At 54.2% G+C, this 26669-nt stretch overlaps 1 protein-coding gene across 6 annotated transcripts in view; it reads right to left on the bottom strand.

Moving 5' to 3' along the window:
* Positions 1-26111, bottom strand: part of GAS2L1 (growth arrest specific 2 like 1) — a 55446-nt gene extending 29335 nt beyond the window's left edge. For 3 of the 6 annotated variants that reach the window (XM_044990055.1, XM_044990057.1, XM_044990054.1), the window contains exons 1-2: positions 10743-11020; positions 8501-9175 (exon numbers count right to left, since the gene is read on the bottom strand). In XM_044990055.1, coding sequence (XP_044845990.1) covers positions 8501-9151 — 651 coding nt within the window. In that variant the 5' untranslated portion in view covers positions 9152-9175; positions 10743-11020. Of the gene's footprint in view, positions 1-8500; positions 9176-10590; positions 10687-10742; positions 11021-24807; positions 24991-26054 lie in introns of those variants that run through there. The other 3 variants (XM_044990052.1, XM_044990051.1, XM_044990053.1) reach the window with 3 other exon arrangements.
* Positions 26112-26669: the final 558 nt, after the last annotated feature.

Below are 26669 nucleotides of genomic sequence, written 5' to 3'. Positions count from 1 at the left end.
CCGTCACAGTAATACTCCCCTTTCACTGCAGTGGGCTCTGCAAACCCCACTGCAATGTAGGCACTATCCCCATTTTACCGACAGGGGAAACTGAGGCACTTCAGTGCTGTGACCTGTCCATGCAGTGAGTCCGGAGTGCTGACTCCCACTGCCTGCGGTAACCACTAGAGAACGCTGCCTTCTCCAGCTGCTGCTTGCTGAGACTCTTAGGACTGCAACGGGAGCGGGTATGAGCAGACACACAGGGTCACTGGCTGCCGCGAGGGTCCGTACACACAGCTCTGGGTCTGGGAGCAGCCTCCTGCCGGAAGCTTGCTCTCTACTCCACGCTCCGCCCCACTTCTCCTGATGCCCATAAAAGCCCAGGGCATGTCACACGGCTGGTCATTACAAAGCAGAGAAAAATGCATTTCAGCCGGCTCTGCTTGGAGGAGGCTTGTTTAAATCCCAGCACGACAATGTGGTCACATCTCTTCGGGGGGCACAGATGGGCAGGGATGCATCAAAACCCTGTTCCGTCACTGTAGGCACAGCCCTGTAGTCAGCTGTACTCTGATGGCTCCTGCTAGCCTGGGGGTGGATCACCCCATCCCAGACCCCTCCCCTGGCCCCAGGGTGCAGTCACATCGTCCCACAGCAAACACCCCTTTAGACACACGCACCCCCCTGTCACTGCAAAACCGTCAGCCAACGAGCAGCCACTGCAGCAGAAGTCCCCAGTGCGCTCTGAGGTCATCCCCCCCCCCCAGCAAGCTGGAGACTTATTGAGGAATGGGGGCAGGGAAAGGGTTCACATTAAAAAGGCCTTTGAGATTAGGGAGTCAGGGGAGGTCAGGTTCCTCCTCCTGCTCACCAAGGCTCTGATTAAATGATCCCTGAGTAATCCGGGGACAGACAGACAGACTCTTTCTCTCTCTCTCTCTTCTCCTTGGGGCTTCAGGGCTCACCAACAGGAAATGGGAGCGGGCACATGGGCGGCAAGGTGGGCTCTCAGCTAGTGCTGTCTGCTGGGGGGCACTGCTGCTCTGATCACACTGCCAGCCCTGGGTCCCCCGGCTCCTCCAGCGTCCCCTTCCCCCATGCCAAGCCTCTCCTCTACTTCTCCCCCCACCCCCCAGGTTGGATCAGACCAACCCAAAGCCAGTGCTGGGATGCAGCTGCCAGGCTCTGGGCTCCCAGGCCGAGGGGAGCTCCCCAGCCCAGCCGCCCCCTTCACAAGCGGGGCGGAGATGCCTGCTCCAGCTACTGGGGTCAGTCCAGCCTCCGGAGTGCTCACAGCCCAGGCCCCCCCCCCCCCACGAAGGGCTCAAGGGAACATAGGAACGGCCGTACCGGGTCAGACCAAAGGTCCATCTTGCCCAGTATCCTGTCTGCCGACAGTGGCTAATGCCAGGTGCCCCAGAGGGAGTGAACCTAACAGGCAATGATCAAGTGATCTCTCTCCTGCCATCCATCTCCACCCTCTGACAAACAGAGGCTAAGGACACCATTCTTACCCAGCCTGGCTAACAGAGAGAACGAGCAGAGGCCTCAGCGATCTTTCACCCTCGCCACTGCAGGGCCCTCTCCCCTCTCTGTGCTCTGCCAGTCTGCTCCCTCGCACGGACACTTGGGAAACTGCCCCATCTCTGCTGTGAGGCAGCAGCACAGAGCTTCCCCAGCTGTGGGCACCTACACGATCACAGGGCCTGGGAAAGCCAAGGCTGCTGGGTGCCCATGGGGCAATACTCTGTGTCGCTGCTGCCCCTCACCTTGTCCTGTACCCCAGCTAGCTGTGCCCTCCTTGGAGCTGATCCGACCCCACGACGGCAGGAAGGGAAGCTGTGTGTCGGCCCTCCAGAAGCCAGGCCAAAAGCAGCCCAGCTGCCTCCTTAGCTCAGTGGAAGCCCCCTTGGAGCAGTGGAACACAGGGCCCCGTGGCCACGACCCAAACAGCACACTCCAGCCCAGGGACCTTGCTCTCCAGTGGCCCACTGTGGCTGGCTGGTGGGCACAGCTGGGACAGTCAGAACCCCCCATGCAGACCTAGCACTGCTGGGCTGGCTACGCTCCTGGATCTCCAGGTGGAAAGTTCCAGTTGCCTCCTCGCCGAGCCTCCGGCACTAACCTGCTGTTGGAGCAGCTGTGAGCTCCCACTGCAGCACAGCTGCCAGGCGCTGAGAGGGGGCGGCCACTGGCTGCCAGAAAGGCTATAATTTTACCCTGCCCTTTAGAGAAGAAAAACATCTTAAATTGGTGCCGAGACAGTAAGCGGTCAGGTTTCTAAGGGAACACCGAAATAGATGGGCAAGCAGTGGCTAAAGCCAGCTCTGTCGCCATAGAGCCAGGCGCGGGGTAACGAGATTGAGGCCCTCACTAGACTACCGGACTGTGCTGCCCCTCCCTGCTACCGAGGGCCAAGATCGCCTCATCTTCCTCACGAGGTTCCTCTCCACACCTATTGTCAGGGAAGCAGCAAATATAGTGCCCTGGCTAGACACAGCACCCTCGCCTGCTAGAGAAAGCTTCTTCCCCACCAGGCCTCAGGGCACCCCCACTTAGCAATGCCAGGCGCTGCCCCCGACAGCAAGCTCCTAGGCCCACTGCCTGCTGCAGGATGGCCCTTTGTGGGAGTTCGGCGAGGCTGGCTGCCAGGCAGCATTGAGATCCACACGGTTTCTTGCAGGGCCCCAAGGAAAGCCTGCCATCACTGGTGGGCACTGTCACATCACCACGGAGCCAGGAGGCTGATGACTGTCTGGTCATCAGGGTGGGGCCCCATTACCCAGCCCCCAGGCGGATTCCAAGAGGCAGGGGTGGGGCCTCATGGCCCTGTTACCCAGCCCCCAGGCGGATTCCAAGAGGCAGCAGATCTGCAATGGGAAGCCAGTGTCCCGCTCCCTAAACAGTGCACTTCTGCTGCCCACAGCAGAGCGGCGCAGCCCTCCTGCATTCGCTGCACGCCAGTGGCAACAGCGTCCATGGGTGGCGGGAGCGAGGCTTCAGCATGCACAATGTCATTAAACCCCCAACACTGCTAGCCACCAGCCGCTGCCCAGCTGCGATTAGCCCTGCCAGCCACCCCCCCGCAAGGCCGGAAGTTGCTAGAGGGACATCAGCACAAACACACGACCCACCATCACAATTATCACAATTATAAAGCACTTGACAAGGAGCAACTCCAGTTGCTTGGCTGGCTGCTCCCCAACCCTGCAGCGAATAGAAACGGGATCCCCGGCTCTCTCAGCTGGGAACAGGCTGGACAGGATCAGTGTCTCTCTCTCAGCTCTGGGCAGCTTCATTACACCAGTAGAGAGCAGAGCTGAGGGAGGAAACAGCAGCTGGGACATGGCTCCCTTAAACCCAGTATTACATGGCCCAGCCCAGGCCTCAGAGGAAGGATGGTCCAGTGGTTAGGGTGCTACCCTGAGACTTGGGAGACCAGGGTTCAAATCCCTCACCTGGCACAGATTCCCTGTGTGACTTCGAAGGCATCTCTCTCTGGGCCTAAGTTTCCCATCTGACCCCTAGGAGAACAGCCCAGCCCCACAGGGCTGTGTAGGGATAAATCCCATCAAGATTGTGAAGTGCTTGATACAGCGGTGATGGGGGCCAGAGAAGAACCATAGATAGACCCCACACCTTGCAAAAATGCCCTGCAGCAAATGGCTCCCATTTAAGCACTGGAATGGGTTCCCTAGGGAGGTGGTGGAATCTCCTTCCTTAGAGGTTTTTAAGGTCAGGCTTGACAAAGCCCTGGCTGGGATGATTTAGTTGGGGTAGCTCCTGCTTTGAGCAGGGGGTTGGACTAGATACCTCCAACCCTGATATTCCATGATTCTAAGCCGCACCCAGAATGCACCACATCCCACCTAAACCTGATCAGCGCCCAAGAATACACTAAGGAAAGTCACTGCCAACAAAGAGAGGAGCTGGAGGTTCCCGGGTTACGGCTGGGTCGGTGGAGAGCAGTGATCACTACAACTAACGGCTAAGAGGTGTGCACATCTTATCACAGCTGCCGCTGGCCCTGCTGTGAGGATGGGTGTCTCATCCACCACTGTGTCTGGTCTCTGACTGCAAGCTCTGCCGAGCAGGGGCTGTCACCTAGGATAGGTCTGTTCAGCACCTAACTCACGGGGGTCCAGTGCAGTTGCTGCTGTAAGGACAGGGCTCCATGCCCAGCAGTGAGGGCCGAGCCCTCTAGGGTCAGATGAACAGGCCCATCCCTGCTTCATCTCTAGGAGAGTGCATGGCGCAACCCCAGGGATGGGGCTCTTAAGGTCCCACCCCTGCCCTCACTTGCTTCTGCAAATCTCTCGAGCTGAGAAGTCAGGGTGGAAAGCTCATGAGAGAACAGGCTTGTACCCACCATGCCCTCCTGCTTGCAGCCTGGCTGGGAAAGCCCTGGAAAACAGCTTCCCTGTAGCATTTCAGAATCAGGAAGCGCACAGCCTCACGTGGGAGCAGTGGCGTTTGGCATCTATTAGATCACAGGATTTGCGGCAGAGAGATTCCCAAGTGGAGACCTGCTTGGATTCAAGGACAGCACCTCTTAGCCCCCGGACGTCAGCGTTTCACTCCTGGCTCTAACACCAACTCAACCTTTCCCCATGCCTCAGTTTCCCCATCCAGACAACAGAGCAGAGAGGGTTGATTGCTGTCTCTGCAGATGTCAAGCGCAGAGGCCAAGCCACACGCTGGGCCCAGGAGCGGACTAGCGGGGGGCGGAGGGGTTGGACTTGGAGAGCAGCATTAACAAGCTCTGGCTCTGTCGCAAGCACATTCACTCTCCAGTGGGTGAGACTCTCCATCCCTGGCCATGCCAGGTGAGAGCATCACAAAACCCCACTGGCTGTCCCGACAAACCCCACTGGCTGTCCCGACCTCGCCACTCTTCGCGTCCACACCCCAGCTCCTTCCAAGCACCGGTCGGGCCAGGTGGCTGCAGTGCCGGGGACGAAGCCGTGGGCAGGGGTTCAACTGTCCCAGAACTGCCAACAGTCCCGGGAAGCTACAACTGCCATAGCTACACTGATCAGCTGGTCCTCCTGCCCCTATCCCACAATGCAGTGTGCTCTGGATAGAAACGGCCCCAAAGCCCCGTTCCCAACAGCAGCGCTAGGTATTATGGGGCAGAGGCCTTGGGAGCCCCAGAATCAGACCCAGATTAAGGAATTTTGGGGCCCCGAGTAGTATGGAAATGGTGGGGGAGAGCCTCACCTTCCATAAACTAGACAGCAAAGCACTCACATATATCCCTTCCCACAGACCCCAGAATGTTCCCTTCCCCCCACACAGGCCCCCAAATGCCCCTCCCACTCCACATGTACCCCCCACAACCCTCCCCTATCTCCCCCTTGCCTTGACAGCTCCCACGCATCCCTGACATACACCCCACTCTCTGCAGTCCCCCACATCTCCCATTACTCACCCCACTGCCCCCACCATCCCTCAACATTCCCCAGCCCCCTGGTCCTCCCTAACTCTCGCCCCCAAACTGCCCACTCACCCCACAGCCCACCAACAACTCAGCCCCAGCCCCCAGGACCTGCCTGGACGTTCACCCCCACCTCAGTGCTCAGCTGCCGTCCCAGGCCAGAGCAGCTGATCCCCACGCAGCCACCCAGCAACTCTGCGTGCTCCCATCGCCCCCTGAGCTCGCATGGGTTTGGGCCACAACAGACGAGCGGCCAGGCCACGCTAAGCGAGTGGCGTTGTGAGCTGGCGCACGGGTCGCAGTGCTGCTCAGTTCTGGGCTCTCTCCCCTGGGGTTGGGGGCCCGTACGAGTGCACCAAGTGCACACTGGCTAACGTGGGCCAGCCTGGAACGCCCACATCAGAACGGGGCTGTCAGGACAGAGGGCCCCTCACACTACCAGAGCAGCACAAGAGGCCTTAAAGCGGGTGGAACCAGCCTCCCTAGGATTCCTCCTACACAGGGGATTCCCCAGGGTGATCCAGGCTCAGCACCTGCCCAACTTCCAGCCCTCAGGTGGCGGTCAGCTCCGAGGAGCGATTCACTGAGAATCAGGCTCAGCCCCCCAGGTGTGACACCCAGACCCACTGCAAGGGGGAGAGAAACCAGGGTTTCCCCAGGCTGACTCCCCTGCACCAGCCTCCTCCTCACTTAGCAGGGCCTCTCCATGAGCAGGCCTCAGAAGGTAGCAGACTGCTCTCCCTGCCTCCAGCCAGGGCACAGCCGCTCCCTGGTTTGCTTTGCAAAGTGGGTGTGTCGCACCTTGGGAAGAACCAGCATTTCTGCATGTTTCCACTTGAGAAGCTATAAAGCAAACTCCATGTCTAAAAATAAAGCCAGTGATTTATCCAAGGGCTTAATTTCAGCCTGTGGACTTTGGGAGAGAGAGAGACTGCTTCAGCAACCACAGGCCAGCTCCGAAAGCAGCATTCAGGACCTGCAGCTCCCGGGGCTGGGAAGTACTTAGAGATCTCCCTTTGCCATATTCCCTAGGTCCCAGCTTCAGCATAACCCCACCAGCCACCCCTGCTTTCCGTCCTAGTCCAGCACTGGGCTTCGAACAAAGGCTGGGCTGGGAGAAGAGTTGTTTGCTCAAGATGGAGAAATGTGTGATGGAGCTTCGGCTGAGCGGAGAGAATCCGATTACAATGGTCTCATCTCCCAGGGGAGCCCTAGCTCTCCATTAGAGATGGGCGCCTGCCGCACAGCTCTGATCCACGGCCTGGCTTTGCCAGAGCTTGCTGGGATGTCAGGGTGTTTTTCCATCGGTGGGCGCCAGAAGTCCCTTTGGACAAATGATAAATAAGCAGCAAGATCAAAATCCTCACAGATCGAAAAGGTACCAAGGAAAACAGATGGGCGATTACACATTCTTCTAAGGGGATCACGTCCCTCACCCACACAGACAACTTTCCGGGCGGTATCTGGCTTTGCTATTGGCCCACTCTGCCCTTTCAACCGAGCACACCCCAGGAGTGGCACGTTGACAGCTTTAGAGCTTTATATCACTGGCTATAATGATACTTACCCGCACCAGGGTCCGAGAGGTGGCGAGGAGAGGAAATCGTACTGGCTCCCTATACGAGCCCATGGTTGGCCCTCTTTGCTACACGACTCAGCAGTGAAATAGTTAGAGAGACCGCAGTCAACTTAACATGTGGCAATCCTGAAAAAAGCTTCTATAAAAGCCCAGAGACCAACAGAGATGCTCCCACAATCAGTACACGCTCCAGTGAAAAATGCTCCAGTCCCTGCTGCCCCAGGCACCCAAACCCAGCAGCATCAAGGACTGGAAAGTCAAAGAGCCACCGGCACTGATTTCCAGCACCTGAGAGAGGGGAAAAAAGCAAACCACAAATAGCACATTTCACTTTCACTCATCTAAGACATCATTGGTCACAAATGTTTGCTTACGCTGCATTTTTAAGGTGCCACTGCCCCTTTAAAGATGCTAAGTATCAGAGGGGAGCCGTGTTAGTCTGGATCTGTAAAAGCAGCAAAGAGTCCCGTGGCACCTTAAAGACTAACAGATGTATTGGAGCATGAGCTTTCGTGGGTGAATACCCACTTCGTCGGATGCATTTCACTCTCTGTCATTAGGTTTCAGAGTTAATGCCACAGGGAGATGGATGGGAGAAATTCACTGCAGAGCTGTTTCTAGTGACAGGATCAGACAGCACTGCTTTGGGACCCATGCAGAATGACGGATTCCCATTTTTAAAGATGGTGAAAGTTTAAATCCTGTCAGAACCATGGGGTGGCCAGAGAATCGCTGGTTTGGTACATCCCCACGTACCAGCTCAGCCCAACACCCATCCCCGCAGACCAGGTGGTGGCACCGCACACTTCCCCGATGCCCCACTCGGCTGAAACCACGGCTCACGCTTGGCCTGGCACACCCATCCCGGGGACAGGAAGGCTCAGTCAGTGCCCAGGACTATCCCAGCGGGCCAGTCACGACAGAGGTTTGTTGGGATGCGGACACAACTCCTGCCCTCCCATCCCCATTTCACACAGGCCACAACACTGCCATCAGAGAGGCAACTTCTCACCAATAACTTGGGGCCAATTCCATCTGCCCACTGAGGTAGCAGGCACCATGCTCCCCCATCACCAAAGCCTCCAAGCTACGCAGCACTCCAGCCTCCACATTTGGAGAGATCTCGGTTCGAACTCTTCCCCCAGGCTATCCAAGTTAGACCTGCCATGATCCCCCTCAGCTATAATACACCACGTGATGGTCCCCTTCCCACCCTGGGGCCAGCACGTCTCTGTGGGTGAGTCTGGGGACCAGGCGGGAGAATGCACCAGGCCTACAGATGCTCTGAGCAAGAAGAGCAGAAACAAGGTGGAGTGGGAGGAAATGTAACCACTGGTGGGTGGAGAGAACCAATGCCTTCCTGTTACCTCCCCCAGTCCAACACTAAAGTGGCTTAGATCACTAGGAGAGCCACACTGGGTAATGGTGGGAGGAGAGGGTTTCATGTTGCTTGTACGTTACTTGGGGGTACAAGATACCAACAAAATGGAACAGTCTCTCACCAGCTCATCCAGGTTCTTGAGGTCGCACAAGGAGATTCTCTGCGCCCTGCTAGGGTAGACAGGTGACTCAGGGCCCAGGTCTTGGCTATCCTCCTGGGTTTCCAGTCCCCCATAGGCTCTCTGATCCCTCATTTCCTCCTCAATCTCCTGCTCCATCTGGATCAGCATGGGGGCCAGCATCCCAAACTTGGAGCCCCTCCTAGCGACCTCTAGAAGGCACAGGACAAAGTTCTTCTCATTCTTCTTCAGCACCAGGTCATTGGTTTCGAACATCAGCACGTCCTGGATGCCCAGGTCCTGCCGGCACCACTGGATGAAATTCGAGACATTGTCCCTGGCGATGAAGGAGCCGGGCACCACATTCTTGGCCTGGTAGATAACCTCATTCTGGGGCACCCTCATGTGGGCAGCAACTTCTGGGTGCTGCTGCTGGAACTCCAGAGCAATACGGTTGACATTGTTGGCATGTTGGCAGAGATCACACCCGGTCTCCAGGGTCTCCATGAAATTCTCCACCCGGACATCCCAGCCGTAGAGGATGTTGAGCCACTCAGCCAAGTCCTCCTTCATGGCGTAGAGATACTCCTCACTGGACCGGAAAGGCCGGATGCTCTTGGAAGCTGCGGACTGGATGTTGCTCAGGTCAGCCATCTTGCATCCCGTCCCTGGGCGTCACTTCAGCGAGAAGATGACACACATTAGAGACAGAGAAAGGCAGAGAGACCACCACTCCTCCCCCACCTCTGCAGTGAGCCAGAAGCCAGGCCCAGCTCCTCCTGTGCAGCAGACAAGCCCAGCAATGGGAACAGATTGCATCATCGGGATCCAGATGCCAGCTATCGAGTGGAAGCAGCATGGTCCCACGGGCAGGGCTGATGTCACTTTGGGCAAGTTGCTTCCCTTCCCCTCTCTGTGCCTCAGTTTCCCCAATCTGTAAACTGGGGACTGTGAGCCACACCCCACATGTATGAAGTGCTTTGAGGTCTTGGGACCTGATTTCCAGGAGTATTCAGCAACCCTGAATCCCACTTACTCCATCTGAAATTGCAAGTGCTCAGCACCTCTGCAAACAGGGCCCATCACCCAGTGCCCTTAGCTCAAGTCAGTGACACCCTGAAGCTTTCGTCTCATGGCCCCTTCCTTCTGCTCTGTCCTCATTCCTCCTGTGGGGATGGGGAGGCCATGCATGCCAACAAACTCTGGGAATATTTCCAGCCCTTGATCATCAGTTATGTTTTAACTAAGGGAACAAGGAGCCGGTCACCAGTCATTGAACAGAGGGGAGACACCAGGGCCGCCCAGAGGAGGGGGCAAGTGGGGCAATTTGCCCCAGGCCCCACAGGGGCCCCCACGAGAGTTTTTCGGGGCCCCTGGAGCAGGGTCCTTCACTCACTCCGGGGGCCCCAGAAAACTCTCACGGGGCCCGGACCCCTGGAGCTTCTTCCGCTCCGGGTCTTCAGCGGCAATTCGGTGGCGGGGGGCCCCTGCCGCGGGTCTTTGGGGCACTTCGGCGGCGGGTCCCGGAGCGGAAGGACCCCCCACCGCCGAATTACCACCGAAGCAGGGGCCCCCCCGCGACCGAAGACCCCAGGCCCCCTCAATCCTCTGGGCGGCCCTGGGAGATACCCCCGCAGCCGGGTGTGGCCTGCCCTGAGTGAAGGGGCAGCAGCCAGGTGGCTTTCAGGGCCATATTTACCAGCTCCTTTCAGGTGCCTAACAAGCCACTTTGGGCCGCAGTCCTTGTGCAAGGATGACTCACAACAGGCATTTACCAGCCGCCCCTTGAGCTTGGAAAGCTTGGGCCTGAAGGCACTTTTTGGGGCGGGGGAAGAAGGGGCGCCACACCCTGGCCTGGCCCTAGGAAGGGGCGTGCAAGATACCCCCCCACGCTGTAAAGCCAGGAGCTCCGGAACTGGCTGCCGGGTTCTTTCCCCGGACAGACCGCGACGCAGCCGCTGGGGCTGCCCAGGTCCCGCCGGGAGGGTTCAGCCGCTCCCTGCCGGGCGCTGCAGCTGACACGGCCCCGCGCAGGCCAAGGGCCAGGCCACGTGCAGGGCCCAGGGAAGAGGCGAGAGATCGGCGCTGCTCACCTGAGTCACCAGCCTCCCCGCCCCTCTCCCCAGCCGGCGCAGGCCGCTGGCGCTCGCCCGGGCGGTCCCGGGCCGGGGGCTCCACGCTGGCTCCGGGGGGCCGGGGGCTGGCGGCGGGTCAGAGCAGCAGACGGGGGAGGGAGGAGACTCACCCTCGTCCTTCGTCCTCCAGCTGATTCGCGGGGACCCGGAGCCGGAGCCTCCCGCCGCCAGTGCCTCGACTAGACTAATCCGCCCGGCGGAGCCCGGGGCGAGGTGAAATCCGCCAGGGCTGAGCCTCGCCCGGCAGCAGCCCCGCCCCCGGCCCCCGCCCGGCTCCGGGAGCGCCCGGAGTTCCCCGGGGCCGGGCCGCTTCTGTTCCCGGGCGGGCGGGCGGGCGGTTCGGTGGTGCCCGCTCGCTATGGAAACTCCCCGCTTCCCTCTGCTCGCCGCAGCCGCCAGAGGCCGCAGGAAACAACCCGCCGGGCCGGGCCGGGCCGCCCCCTCGGCTCGGGAGCCGGCCCGGGGGGGGCTGGGAAGCGAGGGCACCCGCTGTTAAAGCGACCGCGCTCCCTTATTCCTGCGGCGAGGCACCGGCTGCGCTGCGCCCCGCCGCGCCCGGGGGGTCGGGTTTGTGCCTCGGCAGCGATCAGGGGAGATGGATTTTCAGCGAGGCACGGGACGGGACGGGGGCAGTGACCTGTGCCGTGCAAAGCCAGAAGCCAGGTTAAATCCCTCCTGTGGCTACCGGAGAAGGCTCATTGGCGAACGGGGCTAGTGGCGGCCCTGATCCTGCAAACTGCTCCGCGCCAATGGAAGCTCTGTGCCTACAGCTGGGCTGTGGGATTGGCACCGTGGCAGCCACCACAGGGGGACTTTGCTAGGGCACCTTGAGACCGACAGAGGAAACGCAGCAGACTGGGAGTCAAGAGCCACGGGTTCTATTTTCAGATTTGTGTAGACTCGTTAGGTTGCCTTGTGCCTCAGTTTCCCTATCTGTACAATGGGCAAAATGATATGGAGCTTTGAAATGCACTCTAAGGTCGACAGCTGAAAGGTGCTATTGACGTGCTGAGTGTTATTAGAGAGAGAATTATTAGCACAATATATTCTAACAGTTATCCCTGCCTTACACAAGGACTTGAACCCAGCAGTTTTGTGCAGTTGCAGAATTGGCATTGAAATTTGCAAGATCTAGTTTCTCTTCCATTTTAAAAGAGGAAAAACAAGCAAAACAATCCCTGGAATCTCAGTGTCCAGAAGGCATCTCAGGTTTGTTCAGGATTGCCAAGATAGGCATTGGTTCGGAGCTGGGAGTCTGCCATGAGGCCTCACCTCAGCGGGGCTCTTAGGAACAGGTCTCCCACCATGAGGAGAGTAAAAACAACAAGGAGCCCTTGTGGCACCTTAGAGACAAACAAATTTATTTGAGCAGAAGTTTTGATGGACTAAAACCCACTAAGCTTATGCCCACATACATTTGTTAGTCTCTAAGGTACCACAAGGAGCCCCCTCGTTGTTTTTGCTGATACAGACTAACACAGCTACAACTCAGAGAGTGAGTTCTTTGCAAAGATTGGTTTTGGACATGGAGGGCCTGTGTCTTTAAGACATTAAATGATCTAATTCTTCCTGCCTGTGACACAGCCAGTTGGACCATTATTTGTCAGCCACTTAGTCATGACCTCATTGTCAAGTTTAAATCTTTAAACGACTGGCAGCTGCACAAAGAAATCCACAACAGTTTGCAAGTAGGAGCCGATGTTTGAAAATAAAGACTCACTTGGGAGCTACGTGTGTCAACGCTGCTCCAGTTCACTCTTACCTGGAAGCAAGGGAGCCCAGAGCAGAGGGATGGAGGGCAGGATTGGAATCCAGACAGGGACCAAACATCTTGAAGAACCTCCAGTTACAATAAGTAACTTTCTCTTCTTCAAGTGCTGGTCCCTAGGTGGGAGAGTAGCGAGCAGTGGTCAGTGAGGAAGTGGGCGGGAGGGCTCACCAGAAGAGACAGTCTGTAGGATAGTGTGCGACCGATTGCTGCATCCATTGCAGTGGCAGAGGTGATGGTGTAATGGGCGGAAAACGGTGTGGATGGAGGTCCAGGTGGCTGCCCTACAAACGTCAGGCCACAGGACGTCCACGAGGAAGGCCAACGTAGCAGCATATGCCCGCGTAGAGTGGGCCGTGACCCCCAGAGATGCGGAGACATGGGAGAGCACACAATAGTCGGCAATACACCAATTGCCATGTCTAGTTGGCAGCCGGTATCAAGTGGGGTGCCCCAAGGGTCGGTGCTGGGGCCGGTTTTATTCAATATCTTCATTAACGATCTGGAGGATGGTGTGGACTGCACCCTTAGCAAGTTTGCAGATGACACTAAACTGGGAGGAGTGGTTGATACGCTGGAGGGTAGGGATAGGATACAGAGGGACCTAGACAAATTAGAGGATTGGGCCAAAAGAAATATGATGAGGTTCAACAAGGACAAGTGCAGAGTCCTGCACTTAGGACGGAAGAATCCCATGCACTGCTACAGACTAGGGACTGAATGGTTGGGCAGCAGTTCTACAGAAAAGGACCTAGGGGTTACGGTGGACAAGAAGCTGAATATGAGTCAACAGTGTGCCCTTGTTGCCAAGAAGGCTAATGGCATTTTGGGTTGTATAAGTAGGGGCATTTCCAGCAGATCAAGGGATCTGATCATTCCCCTCTATTCAGCACTGGTGAGGCCTCATTTGGAGTACTGTGTCCAGTTTTGGGCCCCACACTACAAGAAGGATGTGGATAAATTGGAGAGAGTCCAGCGGAGGGCAACAAAAATGATTAGGGGGCTGGAACACATGACTTATGAGGAGAGGCTGAGGGAACTGGGATTGTTTAGCCTGCAGAAGAGAAGAATGAGGGAGGATTTGATAGCTGCTTTCAACTACCTGAAAGGGGGTTCCAAAGAGGATGGATCTAGACTGTTCTCAGTGGTAGAAGATGACAGAACAAGGAGTAATGGTCTCAAGTTGCAGAGGGGGAGGTCTAGGTTGGATATTAGGAAAAACTTTTTCACTAGTAGGGTGGTGAAGAACTGGAATGGGTTACCTAGGGAGGTGGTGGAATCTCCTTCCTTAGAAGTTTTTAAGGTCAGGCTTGACAAAGCCCTGGATGGGATGATTTAGTTGGGTTTGGTCCTGCTTTGAGCAGGGGGTTGGACTAGATACCTCCTGAGGTCCCTTCCAACCCTGAGATTCTATGAATTGATCCATTTAGGGAGTCACAGTGAAGAGAGTGTGCGACCCTGGCACCATTCAGCAATGGTGATGAAGAGTCGCAGAGAGACACAGAAGGTGCGGGTACATGGAAGATAAGAGGCCCGCCGAACATCGAGAACATCGAGAGTGTGGAGCATACGTTCTCGAGGGGAGGTGTGTGGTTTAGGGTAGAAGGTTGGGAGGTGCACACACTGGTTAAGGTGGAACAGTGAGGCCATTTTGGGGAGAAATTTGGGATGGAGGAGATGGGAGACCTTGACCCCGTGGAAGACAGTGAAAGGTGGATCTGCCTGTGATGGGTTGGATCACAGAAACCCCCTTGGGGTTGCCAACTGATGTGCTGAGACTACCCCTGAGCCCGTTCTCCCTGCCAGCTTGGGGGTTCAGTGCCCTGCCTGGTTTGAGCCAGACCCGCTAGCCTGCTGCAAACCCAGACCCAGGTCTGAACCACATCCCCTTAGCAGCTGTAGGCTTAACTGAAAGCAGCTTAAGAAGTGTCCCTGCCTTTAACACTCAGATGCCCAACTCCCAATGCAGGGCCGGCTCTAACTTTTTTGCCGCCCCAAGCAAAAAAACGAGCGCTGCCCCGCAGTAACACCCCCCCCCCCGTGAGTGCCGTGCCACCGAATCCCACCACCCCGCGAGCGCCACGCCACCCAAGCCCCTGCTCCCCGAGCGCCTTGCAAGCCCCCAGCCCCCGCGAGCGCCACATCACCAAAGCCCCCGTCCCCTGAGCGCCATGCAAGTCCCCGCCCCCCTGAGCACTGCGCCGCCCAAGCCCCCCGCACTCCCCGAGCGCCGCCCTGCCCCAAGGTGCCGCCCCAAGCACGTGCTTGGTCAGCTGGTTCCTGGAGCCAGCCCTGTCCCAATGGGGTCCAAACCCCAAATAAATCCATTTTACCCTGTATAAAGCTCATACAGGGTAAACTCATAAATTGTTCACCCTCTAACACACTGATAGAGATGCACAGCTGTTTCCCGCCCTGACCCCGGTATTAATACATACTCTGGGTTAATTAATAAGTAACAAGTGATTTTATTAAATACAGAAAGTAGGATTTAAGTGGTTCCAAGTAATAGCAGACAGAACAAAGTGAATTACCAAGTAAAATAAAATAAAACCCTCAAGTCTGCCAAATACAGTAAGAAAACTGAATACAGATAAAACCTCACCCTCAGAGGTGTTCCAGAAAGCTTCTTTTTATAGACCTGTCTCCTTCTAGTCTGGGTCCAGCAATCACTCACACTCCCTGTAGTTACTGTCCTTCGTTCCAGTTTCTTTCAGGTATCCTTTGGGGGTGGAGAGGCTCTCTCTTGAGCCACCTGAAGACAAAATGGAGGGGTATCTCAGGGGTTTAAATAGACTTTCTCTTGTGGGTGGAGACCCCCTCCTCTCTCCTATGCAAAGTTCTGCTCCAAGTTGGAGTTTTGAAGTCACCTGGGCAAGTCACATGTCCATGTATGACTCAGAACTTACAGGTAGCAGCCATGGTTCACATGCTGCCTTGAACATACTCAAGCAGACTTCTTATATGGATTGGAGCCTTCCAAGATCCATTGTCCGTTAAGTGCTTCTTGATTGGTTACTTAACTTGCACATTCCTTTCTCAAGAAGCTGACCAAATGCTTTACTGAGGCTGCTTAGAAATCAAGCAAGTACACAGCCAATATTCATAACTTTGAACACAAAAATGACCCACGCATACTGTGCCAGGGTAGGCTGGGTGGCTACAGGAGTGTGCTAGAAGGCAGAAATATTAGGCCCAGATTAAGTAGATCCCTTTTCCCTGGGTAAGGTAACAGGAGCAGTTCCAGGACAAGCAGGAACTTGCTGGAACCAATTAAGGCAGGCAGGCTAATTAGGACACCTGGAGCCAATTAAGAAGAAACTGCTAGCGGGGGGGGGTACAGTGTTGTGGGGCTTGGCTGGGCCCCTCCAGGCAAGTGGGTCCTGAGGGAGCCTGGACAGGGCAGGCCCTGGCCTGGCTGATTGCGTCACTCCAGAGGGGCCGGAGCGATTCCCCACTCCGGGACCAGGCTGCCGGCTCAACCTGGCAGACACAGTCACCTCCCAGCTGGGCCGGTGAGTGCGGCTGGGAGGCAGGGCGTGGGGGAGTGGGTCTCTGAGGGGTCTGGAGGTGTGTGTGCTGGGCTGTGAGGGGGCTGGGAAGATGTGTGTGTTGGGGCACTAGGCAGTGGGGGTTCTGTGTGGGGTGCTGGGCAGTTGTGGTGGGGCTGTGGGCAGGGGGGTGCTGTGCATTTGTGGGAGGATTTGGCGGGGGTGCTGGGCATAGTGAGTCCAGGGGGGCCTCTGGCCATAGTGAGTCGGGAGGATGTTGGGTATGGGAGGGGCTGTGTGGCACGGCATGGGCCCACCCCCAACAGGAAGGGGCATGTTGGCAGCACAGAGCCAGGCAGGACACACTGCGTCTGGCAACTGCCAATTTGTAAATAGTGCCCTCGCACTGGGCTGGGCAGAGCAGGGCCGCCCCTGCCATACCATGCCCCTGGCCAGCCCCTCGCTCCGGGGACCTATCTCCCCGCACCATGTGTAATTGCTCTGATGGGGATCCACAAATACATTTGGCACCAGGCCCACAAAAGGTTAATCTGACCCTGTTTAGAGGGAACAAAATAATGGCACACGCCCATTTCAGGGTAGGGGCATAAGAGGCCGGGGTCAGCCAACCAGCTTGGGCTGGCTGCATGAGGAGGTCATGAATAAGGAGGATGATACAGGAGGATCCAGGGGGTTGCAGGATGTCCAGGAATTGGTTTTGTGGAACCTGGACATCTTTGACAGGCAGGTTGAGGGCTGTAACCATGAGTCGAAGCAAGTCCTGGTACTGCACGTGGTCATCAGGATGGCAGAGAGTGGGCGGGATAAGAACATCATCAGGGGATGAAGAGGTGCCCGTATGGACCAGAGGGGTGATGGCACTGTCGGTGCTGCTGGTGCAGCAGGAGTGGGAATGTCGGAGGCTCCTCATGCACAGAAGGGGGAGTAGTATGCACTGGAGAAAGGCGATGGGGCAGGTGGAGTGGCACGCCTCAGTAGGGGTTCCAAGCGGTCCAGTAGGCCAAGCATAGGGGTCGCCAGGCAACAGCAGAGCTTGTGGGTAGCAGAACCAGGATCAGCTGGCGGAACGTACGTCGGATGGTACAGTTGGTGCTGGGGATCTGGGCTGTACGACCGGGCAGGGAAGAAGGCAGTGTCCAGTTCTGAGACCACTCAGAGTCTGAAGACAGGTCCGGTAAGGGTGGGGCTATCAGAGCCAGCGGTACTGGTGGTGCAGTGAAGGATGGACAATCTGAGAGAGGCAAGGTGCATCTGAGGGCGCCGGTGGAGAAAGATGGAGCGGAGCAGAAGGCTGGAGCAGGAACAGCTCGTTGGCAGGAGACAGCAGACAGAAGGTGCCTGAAGGACTGGGGTGTGGAGGTGAACTCGCATGAGCTCAGCCGTGGGCATAAGAGGCAGGAGACAACCAGGTGTACATGGAGCTGCAAGTTCTGATAGCTCTGGATGAGTGGTTGGAGCTGGAGGTGATGGTGGCAGATCAGTCACCAGGGCTGGCGGTGGCACCAGTGGGGTGCAGTGCTTGGACTTGTGCTCCATGCAAGGCTTCTTCAGATCAGGAGTGTCTGGATCAATGTGTGACTTCTCATCTGACCTGGCACGGCTCAGGGAGGCAACACTGTGCTTGGAGGCGGTCCCTGTTGGGGAGCCCCCTTTATGCCCATGAGCACGATTCTTGTGTGTACGGTGGGCTTTGGCTGGAGGGGCTGGTGCTAGACAGGAAGGGACCGAGGAGGCACTGGCCGCTGGTGTTGGGTGTCACTCTGATGGATCTGTGGTCACTGGATCTGATTGCACATGTGGGTGCATAGACTCCTCCATAAGGAATTTGCAGAGGCAAAGTTCTCTGGCTTCCCAGGTATGAGGTAGGAACAAGTGACAGATGGAGCAGCAGGGGGTGATACGAGTCTCACTGAGACAGTAGAGACAGTGCTGGTGCTTGTCACTCACGGCAAAGGAGCGCAGGCAGGAAGCACAGTATTTAAAACTGGCTTGCCAGGGCGTGGTCCCTGGGCTGGGGCAAGACCCCCAGAGGCGAGAGGGAAATGGAAAGCCCAACGCAAACCTAAGAACTAAGAGATACAACTAACTAACGGACAGCTAAGAACTAGAGGAAAACTATAAGCAGCGAACGGAGAGCAGCTCTCGTAAGTGAGCGAAGAGCACCGAGGAACAGAGATTCCAACTCTGGCCACACGGCGGTAAGAGGGTACTGGAGCGGCGTCTTAAAGCCTTGGGCGTGCCACGCAGTCAACGCACAACACATGTGCGGGTCAATGGCTGGCTCCGGTGCATGGCGCGCATACGCACCTGTGTTTGGAATCCACATAGGGACCAGCATTTGAAGCAGCAGCACTGGGTTATTGTAAGTAGCTTCTAGGAGAGGCTGTCTCACCTAGTGGATGGAGCAGGGCCCAGCCTAAGGATTCCTGGGTTCTAGTCCCAGCTCTCCCACTGGCTGAGCAATCTCAGGCTAAAACTCCCAAAAAGCGCTGGTAGTTGGGGTGGGGTGAGAAACCTGAGGCCTGATTCTCAGAAGCTCCTAGTGCCCTCCAACTGCACATGAGACCAGGGGGAGCCTACGCCCAGCGGCATCCCTGAAACTCAGACTCAAACTGAGCACCCAGAATGGAGATGCCAAAAACAATGTGGCTCCATACCCTCTCGGGCCTCAGTTTCCCCATCTTCAAAGGGGGATAATACCAACCCCACAGCTTTATAGAGAACTATAATGGGAGGTGCCAAGGGTTATTATTATCTGTTTTCCCAGTTCCTTTAATTAGGTGACTCGCCCAAGGAGTCTGTAGCTTAGCCAGGAACTGAAGCTGCATCTCCAGTGTGCCAGCCCAGGACCCTGTCCACGAGACCATTCTCCCTTCCAGCAATAGGGCACCGCTCTGAGGAAGCTCACACTCTGGGGTCCCACCACCAGCAACTGGGGGAATGACGGGCCTGGTGTCAGAATGACAGGTGTCAGCCCCACTGCTTCCCAGATCTCTGTGCTCTGTTGCCAGCCCTGTTCCCTATGGGTGCAGGGTAGGATGACAGTACAGCTGGAAACAAAGGCCAGGCTAGAAATCCACAGAGAAAGACAGCTCTGGTCTGCACTTCTGCAGAGCCCAGAGTTAAAGCAGCCAGGAGGAGGAAGGGAGGATAGGCTGGGAAATGCTGCCACCTCCTGGTTGTTATGCCAGGCACACTGGGGCAAGGGGCAGGGGGAGCGCAGAAAGACAGTCAATGGAGGCTCCCTTCTCGGCAAGCACCTGCCAGCCTGACACGCAGACAGGTACGTACAGGCAGAGGGAAGGCGTTTTCCATGCTGGAGTGACCCAGTAGTGCAGTGCTGAGGTGGTGCTGAATGGGGTTGTCTTTTTGTTGAAGATCCTTCCAGTGTTAGCAGGTAATTAGTCCCCGTGCCTGGGGGGTCTGGGATGCTCAGTGTTAGGGATGTGAACTTCAACCTTCTACCTTAAAAACAGGAGTGAATCTCCTCTACCGAAAAATAAAACCCTCAGGATTCTGGCCTGCGTGTCACTTGGCAGGCATTGCTAGGCCATGACACTGAGCGTATAGATCAAACCCATAAAGCAAATCTAGGGGGATTCCCTTTACAAAGACATACATTTCTTCCTTTACTGCTAATAGGAGATCACTTCCAACCAATCATAGCTTCAGGAACCCCCACCCCCACACACATACACACCTGTTTATGTGAGATGTAAACAAATGTGAGGTGGAGGGGACCTTTGCCAGAGCTGATGCTTGAGTGCCCTGATTTCCCGCTGCCTGTACACAACATCCTTGGATGATATTTGCTCTAAAATGTCCCACCCCTGCTATCACAGGCACTAGTAGCATTGTAGCCACCACATTGTATAGATAGGTTGGAAGGATTTGATTTTTCTCCATGAATGATGGTGAACATCAGTTTCACCCACGCAAAAACATTTCCATCAATAATAAATGAAATTTACACATAAGCAAAGTAAAAAAAATGCTGCTTGAGATTAGAGGTTGATTTATGATTATTTACTTTGTATATTTAGCCATGTGATGTAGACAATTCAGGTCTTAATGTTTATAAAGTTTTAACTTTTTGAACCTGAACGTCTGCTGTCATTAAATAATTGTCTGACCCTCCATAATTTCCCACAACTGTGAAAATTTAAATCAAGAAAAAAATGGGGGGGGACTATACTTTTGCACAATTATGAACATTTAAAGTGACACAAATCTAAAAAATTGCTTGAAATAAACAGTGATATTATCCATCAAAATTATATTTAAAAACATCAAATTCTGCCAAGCCTATGTATAGGTGTGTTCTGCACGCCAGCATTCCTACATGCTGCTGAACTGGTGACAGCAACTGGGAAATGGTGGGGGGGAAACTCTAATGGAGTCAGTCTCGCTCTCTCATGCACACGCACACAACCAAGGCCCCAGACTGACTCAGAGCAGGCCTGAGGGTCTACCCAAGTGGATCCAGCTGCAGAATCAGGGCTGAAGGATTGGTCATGGAACCAATGACTGGGTCTCACCCATCTGCTTCATTTCATCTTTTTTGTGCTTGGAGGAGGAGAAATGGTTGGGGTTCTGTATTTTAGTAATAGTTGGAAAGTGGATGCAGAGTCAGCATCAGAGCTGGGCCAAGACTGACCCAAAACAACCAGCCAACATCCACACACATTTGTATTTAATTTGATTCTGCTGGGCCAGGACTCACTCTCATTAATATCCTAGCAAGTGAGTTTACCGTGAAGAGCATTAACCAAAACCATTGGGTTTAAGCCAATATTGGGGACTATTCCTGGAGATGGATTCCCTCCTGTGCAAAAGGAGGCCAGGTCTTAGATAATAATAATACCTTATAGCAGGGCCGGCTCTACGGTTTTCGCCGCCCCAAGCAGCGTGCCAAATTGCCGCCCCGGGCGGCGGGGGCAGTCCGTGTGCCCTTAGGGCGGCAGGCGCATTTCCGCAGCGGCGGCAATTCGGCGGCAGCTTCTATGTTTAGTTGAAGCCGCCGCGGACAGCTAAACATAGAAGCTGCTGCCGAATTGCCCTCACCGCGGAAACGCGCCTGCCGCCCTAACGGCGCACAGACTGCCCCCCTCCCGCCCGCGGCGGCAATTCGGTGCACTGCTTGGGGGCAAAACAACAGGGACTGTCGCCCCAAGCACCAGCTTGAAATGCTGGTGCCTGGAGCCGGCCCTGCCTTATAGGTAGAGCTCAAAATGGACAGTCTTATTATTCCCATTGCACAGATGGGGAAACTGAAGCATGGAGTAGAGAAGTGGCTTGCCCAAGGTCACCCAGCGAGCCAATGGTAGAGTGAGGACTAGAACCCAGATCTCTCAAGTCCTAGCTTAGTGGCCCAGCCACTAGTCCATACCACCCTACCCAGTAGTGCATCAGCCCCCACTGGCCCCTTGCATAGAAGTGTATTTTGTCCAGCCAGCACATCACTCTTTTGAAACTGTCAGACTATTTGCCCCAGAAACCTGATTCAAAGGGTTCATTATGTGCATCCAGGAGGGAACAGGAACCTAGCCAGAGACACCAGCGTCCAATCCAAACAGCTTGGATTGTGACTGTCGAATCCCCACAACAAGCTGCTGGCGAATAAGCGACTGAGGGAGGATGATGAGCCGAAATCGTTCAGTGAATAATTTTAGAATCACAAATGCACCAGAGAAAATCATGGTCTATTGGGAGAAACCTGTGAGAGCAGGAAATGAAGAGCTGCCCAAGTTATGAAATCAGATGAATGATCCATTAGTCACCCTAGTGCTAATCAACTTTGAAATATAATACTTAATATTATTACATATTCAGTTTTATTACAGCAGCATCTAATAATAATGCCTAGTTCTCATCTAGCATGTTTCATCAGTTGATCTCAAGGCACTTTACAAAGGAGGGCAAGATTATTATACCCATTTTACAGATGAGGAAACTGAGGCCTGGAACAGGAAGTGACTTGCTCAAGGTCATTGAGCAGGCCAGTGGCAGAGCCAGAACTGGAACCCAGGTGTAGTGAGCCCTAGTCCTGTGCTGTAACCACTAGACCACACTGCCTCCCTCCAATCAAGCATCAGGGCCCTAAGTGTTAGGCGCTGTACAGAGAGGTATCAAAGAAAGCAGTCCCAACCCCAGGGAAGGCACTCACAGTTTGGAGTTAGGACACAATGGAGGGTGCGGGGGATAAGGTAACAATAAAATAGCATTTAGCAGGAGTCTCAGCTCATCATTTGCTTTCTTTGCTTCTCTAGAGCATCTTCCGTCAAAGGGTTCGGCTACACTGCATGCTTCTTTCGGCAGTGGGTAGAGTACAGGTATGGGTAGCCCCCATAGTAGGGGTATAAAGAGCAATGTGGCCCATGAGGCATGGCTTAGGCAAGTAAAGACACACCTGAAGGTTGAGGGAACGTACCCTACACAGTTCTCCACTCACCCAAATCAGGTTCTCTGTCTACACTGCTAATTTTACCAGTCTAGGGTCCTGCTGCCTCCCCCCTGCCAGTGCCTTTCCTTGCCAGTGAAAGGGTCCTGCAACAGGGACCTGCTGAAGCCTTTCGTTGCTGCCGGAGCTTTTCACTGCCACATGTAGCTACGTGTACTCCACATGCCGCTGCCAGTGGTGTGTAGTCTAGACGTAGCCTAAGACTCCTAAATAGCTTTACGTTCATGAATTCAGTACTGCAGCCCCTCTGCAAGGTACACGCCTTATATTGCCATTTTACAGGTGAGAAAACTAGCACAGAGAAACTGAGTGACTTGGCCAAGGACTTAGAGTATGGCTGGTACAAAGTTGGGAACAGAACCCAGGAGTCCTGACATCGCACCCTGTACTTTAGCCATCACACGATCTTCCCACTCATCTGTCTCATCAGTGGTAGGGATTGTTTCCAGCACTGCTGCCTGACCACTCCCAACCCTTCTAGGGGAAGATAAGGCCTCGCCTAAGAATTTCACTTGGGTGGTAGGTTAAGCACAGCCGTTAAAAGACCATAGGCTGAGGGGGGGTGAATAGCTGGAAATAGGTACTGAGTCATCCAGGAATTTTCCCAAACATCACAGGAACCAATGTTGGCTGACACCTGGATTTGATTTTCTGCCCCAAACCCATCATGCTCTTCGGGAGAGAAACTTGGATGTGGCTGGGGAAGCATGAAGAGCTCTCAGGTACCTATAGACAAGACTTCATACTGAGGGCAGGCTGCAACGGAATAGGTGGTGGGTCAGCAGCAACTGGCCTCTCTAGCAAGGGGAACGCATTGGTCTGATTTCTGAATATTAGTACCTTCCCAGCTCACAGACCTTCCTTGAAAGATTAAGTCTTGCTTTTAAGGAGCCAACCTATCTCTTTTAAGTTTAGAGGGTCTCAAACATTTTCCTAGTGAGGACCACCTCTTAACAGAGATGCATTGGGTACCTCCCTTCCCCATTCCTAACTGCATCAGACCCCTGCAGCAGCTAAAATAACTTCTTGCATGGAAAAGTACGTGTGTGCCTTTTTAGCTGTCTTTAGTGAGAGAAGCACTTTGTCCTTTCTGAAGAGTTAATAGCAAACCATCTCCTGCTCGCCATTCCAACTCCTGCCCCATTCTCTCCTCAGGAAGCAAGGACAACTGAGTTTCATTGACTTTGACTTTAAATGGGCCAATTGCATCTGAAAAGTAGATTTTATATGACTAGAAAAACAAATTGACAAGTGCCTGGATTTTCCCTTGTCCGATCAACAATTTCATGCCAAGATTAAGGGGGGGCATGATACCAGGCTTCATACACTTGAAAGGCTGCAATAAGAAAGAAGGCGAAGGGTTGTTCTCTCTTGCCACAGAGAGCAGGACAAGCGGCCATGGGTTCCAACTACAGCAGAGCAGATTTAGATTAAATCTCAGGAAAATCTCCCTACCTGTAAGAACAGTTGGCCAGTGGAACAGACGCCCAGGGAGGTCATGGAAGCTCCTTCCCTGGAGGTTTTCCAAAGGAGGCTGGAGCCATCTGTCTGGGATGGTTTAGACACAACAACTCCTGCATCTCGGCAGGGGTGAGACTAGATGACCCTTGCAGGCCCTTTTAGCCCTGTGGTTCTTTGCCTTTCTTGTGGCCCCAGGTGGGACAAGTTGGGACTATGTATCTGGATAGACCAACAAAGCAACACAAGTCCAACATTTGCAGCTCACTGATTTTGGCTGGCTGAAGTGACTGGGCTCGGGCAGAGGGTGAGAACTCTTCACATTCATGTAGCGCAGGGTCAAGGAGCTGGTTTGAAGTTTAGCTCAGGGCCCTATTTACAAGTCTATGAGACTTTGCCTTGTCTTGCTACAATGAATCCCTGTGCTGAATCACAGCACCTGGGGGAGGGGGTGTCATGGTGCCAACTTCAATCTCATTCTCAGCCTCTCCCTTCTTGGAAAGGGGTAGTTCTGATATGGCTCCTCCTCTACTTGGACCTCCGACCTACTGGATAATAAAGCTGTCCTACAAATCAGGCAGCTCATCATCAGTGGTGCACCTCCAGAGCTGGGCTTAAACTGTGACAGTTTCCCACTGTAACTGGGTTGGTTTGTCATCCCTCAGGCATCACCCAAGCAATGTTGCCGCAAACTACCGGTGTCGCATTGGCACTGCAGATCGCTCTGAAACATTGCACCATCCCCTTCACCTTCCCTCCTGCACACCATTGACATTCCACTCCCGTCAGCAGCATTATGGAACAGCTACCCAGAATGCACCTGTGACACTACACCCCCATATTCTTCATAGCGATATTGCTATACTGTGATTATGGCATAACTAAGATGTATTTTATGAGAGATGGGTCATATGAGATATCATTGAAAAGGTTATGATTTACTGACTATGATTATCCTATAATCACATCGGGCTTACCAATGTCATCAGATGTCACCGGTGTGGTGCTCTGCCCTGTTCAATGTTGACAACAGTTGGCTGCGTGCGTGTTCCCTCTGAGTGCTGTCCTGGCTCTGCGCCGCTCGCTGACGCAGCAGACCCCGAGAGAACCCCCAAAGACCACAGACTCCGATAAGGTACGAAGGCACCCGGCCGGGTTTACTGTCAAATGAAGCACAGTGATAGTTCCTCACAGGCTCTACAGGACATACTACGAATATGTGCCCCCGACAATGGACCAGCTCAGTCAGTGGTGGGACTTACCACTGCCCCCTAGGCTGGACAAAGACAACTCTTCAGGGGCACACTTTTATACAGAGGTACAAACAAGTTACACATCACTCCCGACATAGAGAGCTGCAACCCCTCCACGTGTCAGGGTGCCGCCTCTCACCTTGTACATGTTAGTTTGAACAAAACAACTCTATCATATTACCCTCCTGCCCGTCTTTGGGATGGGTCAGCCCGTTCCTTGTTATCTGTGTGGAATGTGCTAGTCCCAGACTGTTCTGGTACCATCCTGGCACATATTTTATATCACTAGTGCTCAGTACCTGTTAGGTATGTGTATATTTGCAGCATCAGCTCTTTCCTTGCCAGCTTCTGTGAGCAGGGCCTGCCTCTGGCTCACAGCTGAACTTTGCTTTATGTTAGCAAAGTCCTGACCATCACTTTTGCTCAGGCCTCAGGCCTCATCCCAGGCCTCTGATACAAGGGCTCATGTTTCAGGGCCTCGTCTACACATGTGGTATCTGAAGTTAGAAATATTGTCTGTGACGTTATTACAAATGTGTTTACACCTGAGGAATGCCCACTAGCCAGAAAACAATCAGTCTAGATTGCTGGCTGGAAAGGGCCATTAGGCAGAACAATAGGTCTTTGAAGATGCTAATCTCCCCCTTTCTGGAAAGCCTTCCTGTGGATGCTCCAATACACTGAGTTATGGCTGCAGGGTCATGTGATCATATCACTTGATACTGGACTCCATGATAAAAATTAGTACTTTCCCACTGGCCGGGGGTGGGAATCACAGTGGAAGACAAAGGGTTCCTGCCAAATGTAAAACCTATTTAAAGCAGGAGAGTGACATAATTGAGGGTCGTTCTTCACTGAATCCCCACCCAGGACAACTGCTGAAAACATCTAAGAAACAAAGACAAAGGGGGGTGGTGGGAAAGAAGGACTGAGCCCAGGCTGGGAAGGTGTCTGGCCTGTGAAATAAATACCTGGAGTTTTAAGCTGCAAGCAAGAGCAGTTTGCCTTCAAGAATCCCTTCAATCCACCTGAAACAACATTTAGAGTGAGAAATTACTACTTGTAACCAGTTTCTTTAGTATCTTAAGGTTATATTACGTTGCTGTTTTATTTGCTGGGTAATCTGCTTTGATCTGTTTGCTCCCTTATGATCACTTAAAATCTATCTTTTGTAGTTAACAAACTTGTTTTGTTTTCTCTAAAACCAGTTTGTGGAATTCATACCTGGGTGGGGGGGGAAGCTGTGCATATCTTCCTCCACATTGAGGAGGGGGTGAATGTCACGAGCTTATGCTGCATAGTTCTCTGTGCAGCGCAAGACGATACAATTTTGGGTTTACACTCCAGAAGGGGTGTGCACTTGAGTGCTGGGCATTTCCCTAGCTAAAGCCTACCCCTGCAGAGCTGATTTCAGTGTCTGTGTTTTTCTGCAGGGTGTCCCTACCTGTGTGTGTGCTGGAGAAGGCTTGAGGGCCTGGTTCAGCTGAATAGTGAAAGGGAGCCCAGGCTGGTGGAACAGGCGGGCTCCGTGGTTCTTACATCAGGTAGCATCCCAGAGGTGGCGTAACCCATCACAGCACCAATGC

Source organism: Mauremys mutica, chromosome 16 (genome assembly GCF_020497125.1).
Source record: "Mauremys mutica isolate MM-2020 ecotype Southern chromosome 16, ASM2049712v1, whole genome shotgun sequence".
NCBI lineage: Eukaryota > Metazoa > Chordata > Testudines > Geoemydidae > Mauremys > Mauremys mutica.
Note: the sequence above shows the minus strand (reverse complement) of the source record. Positions and strands in the feature narration are given on the sequence as shown.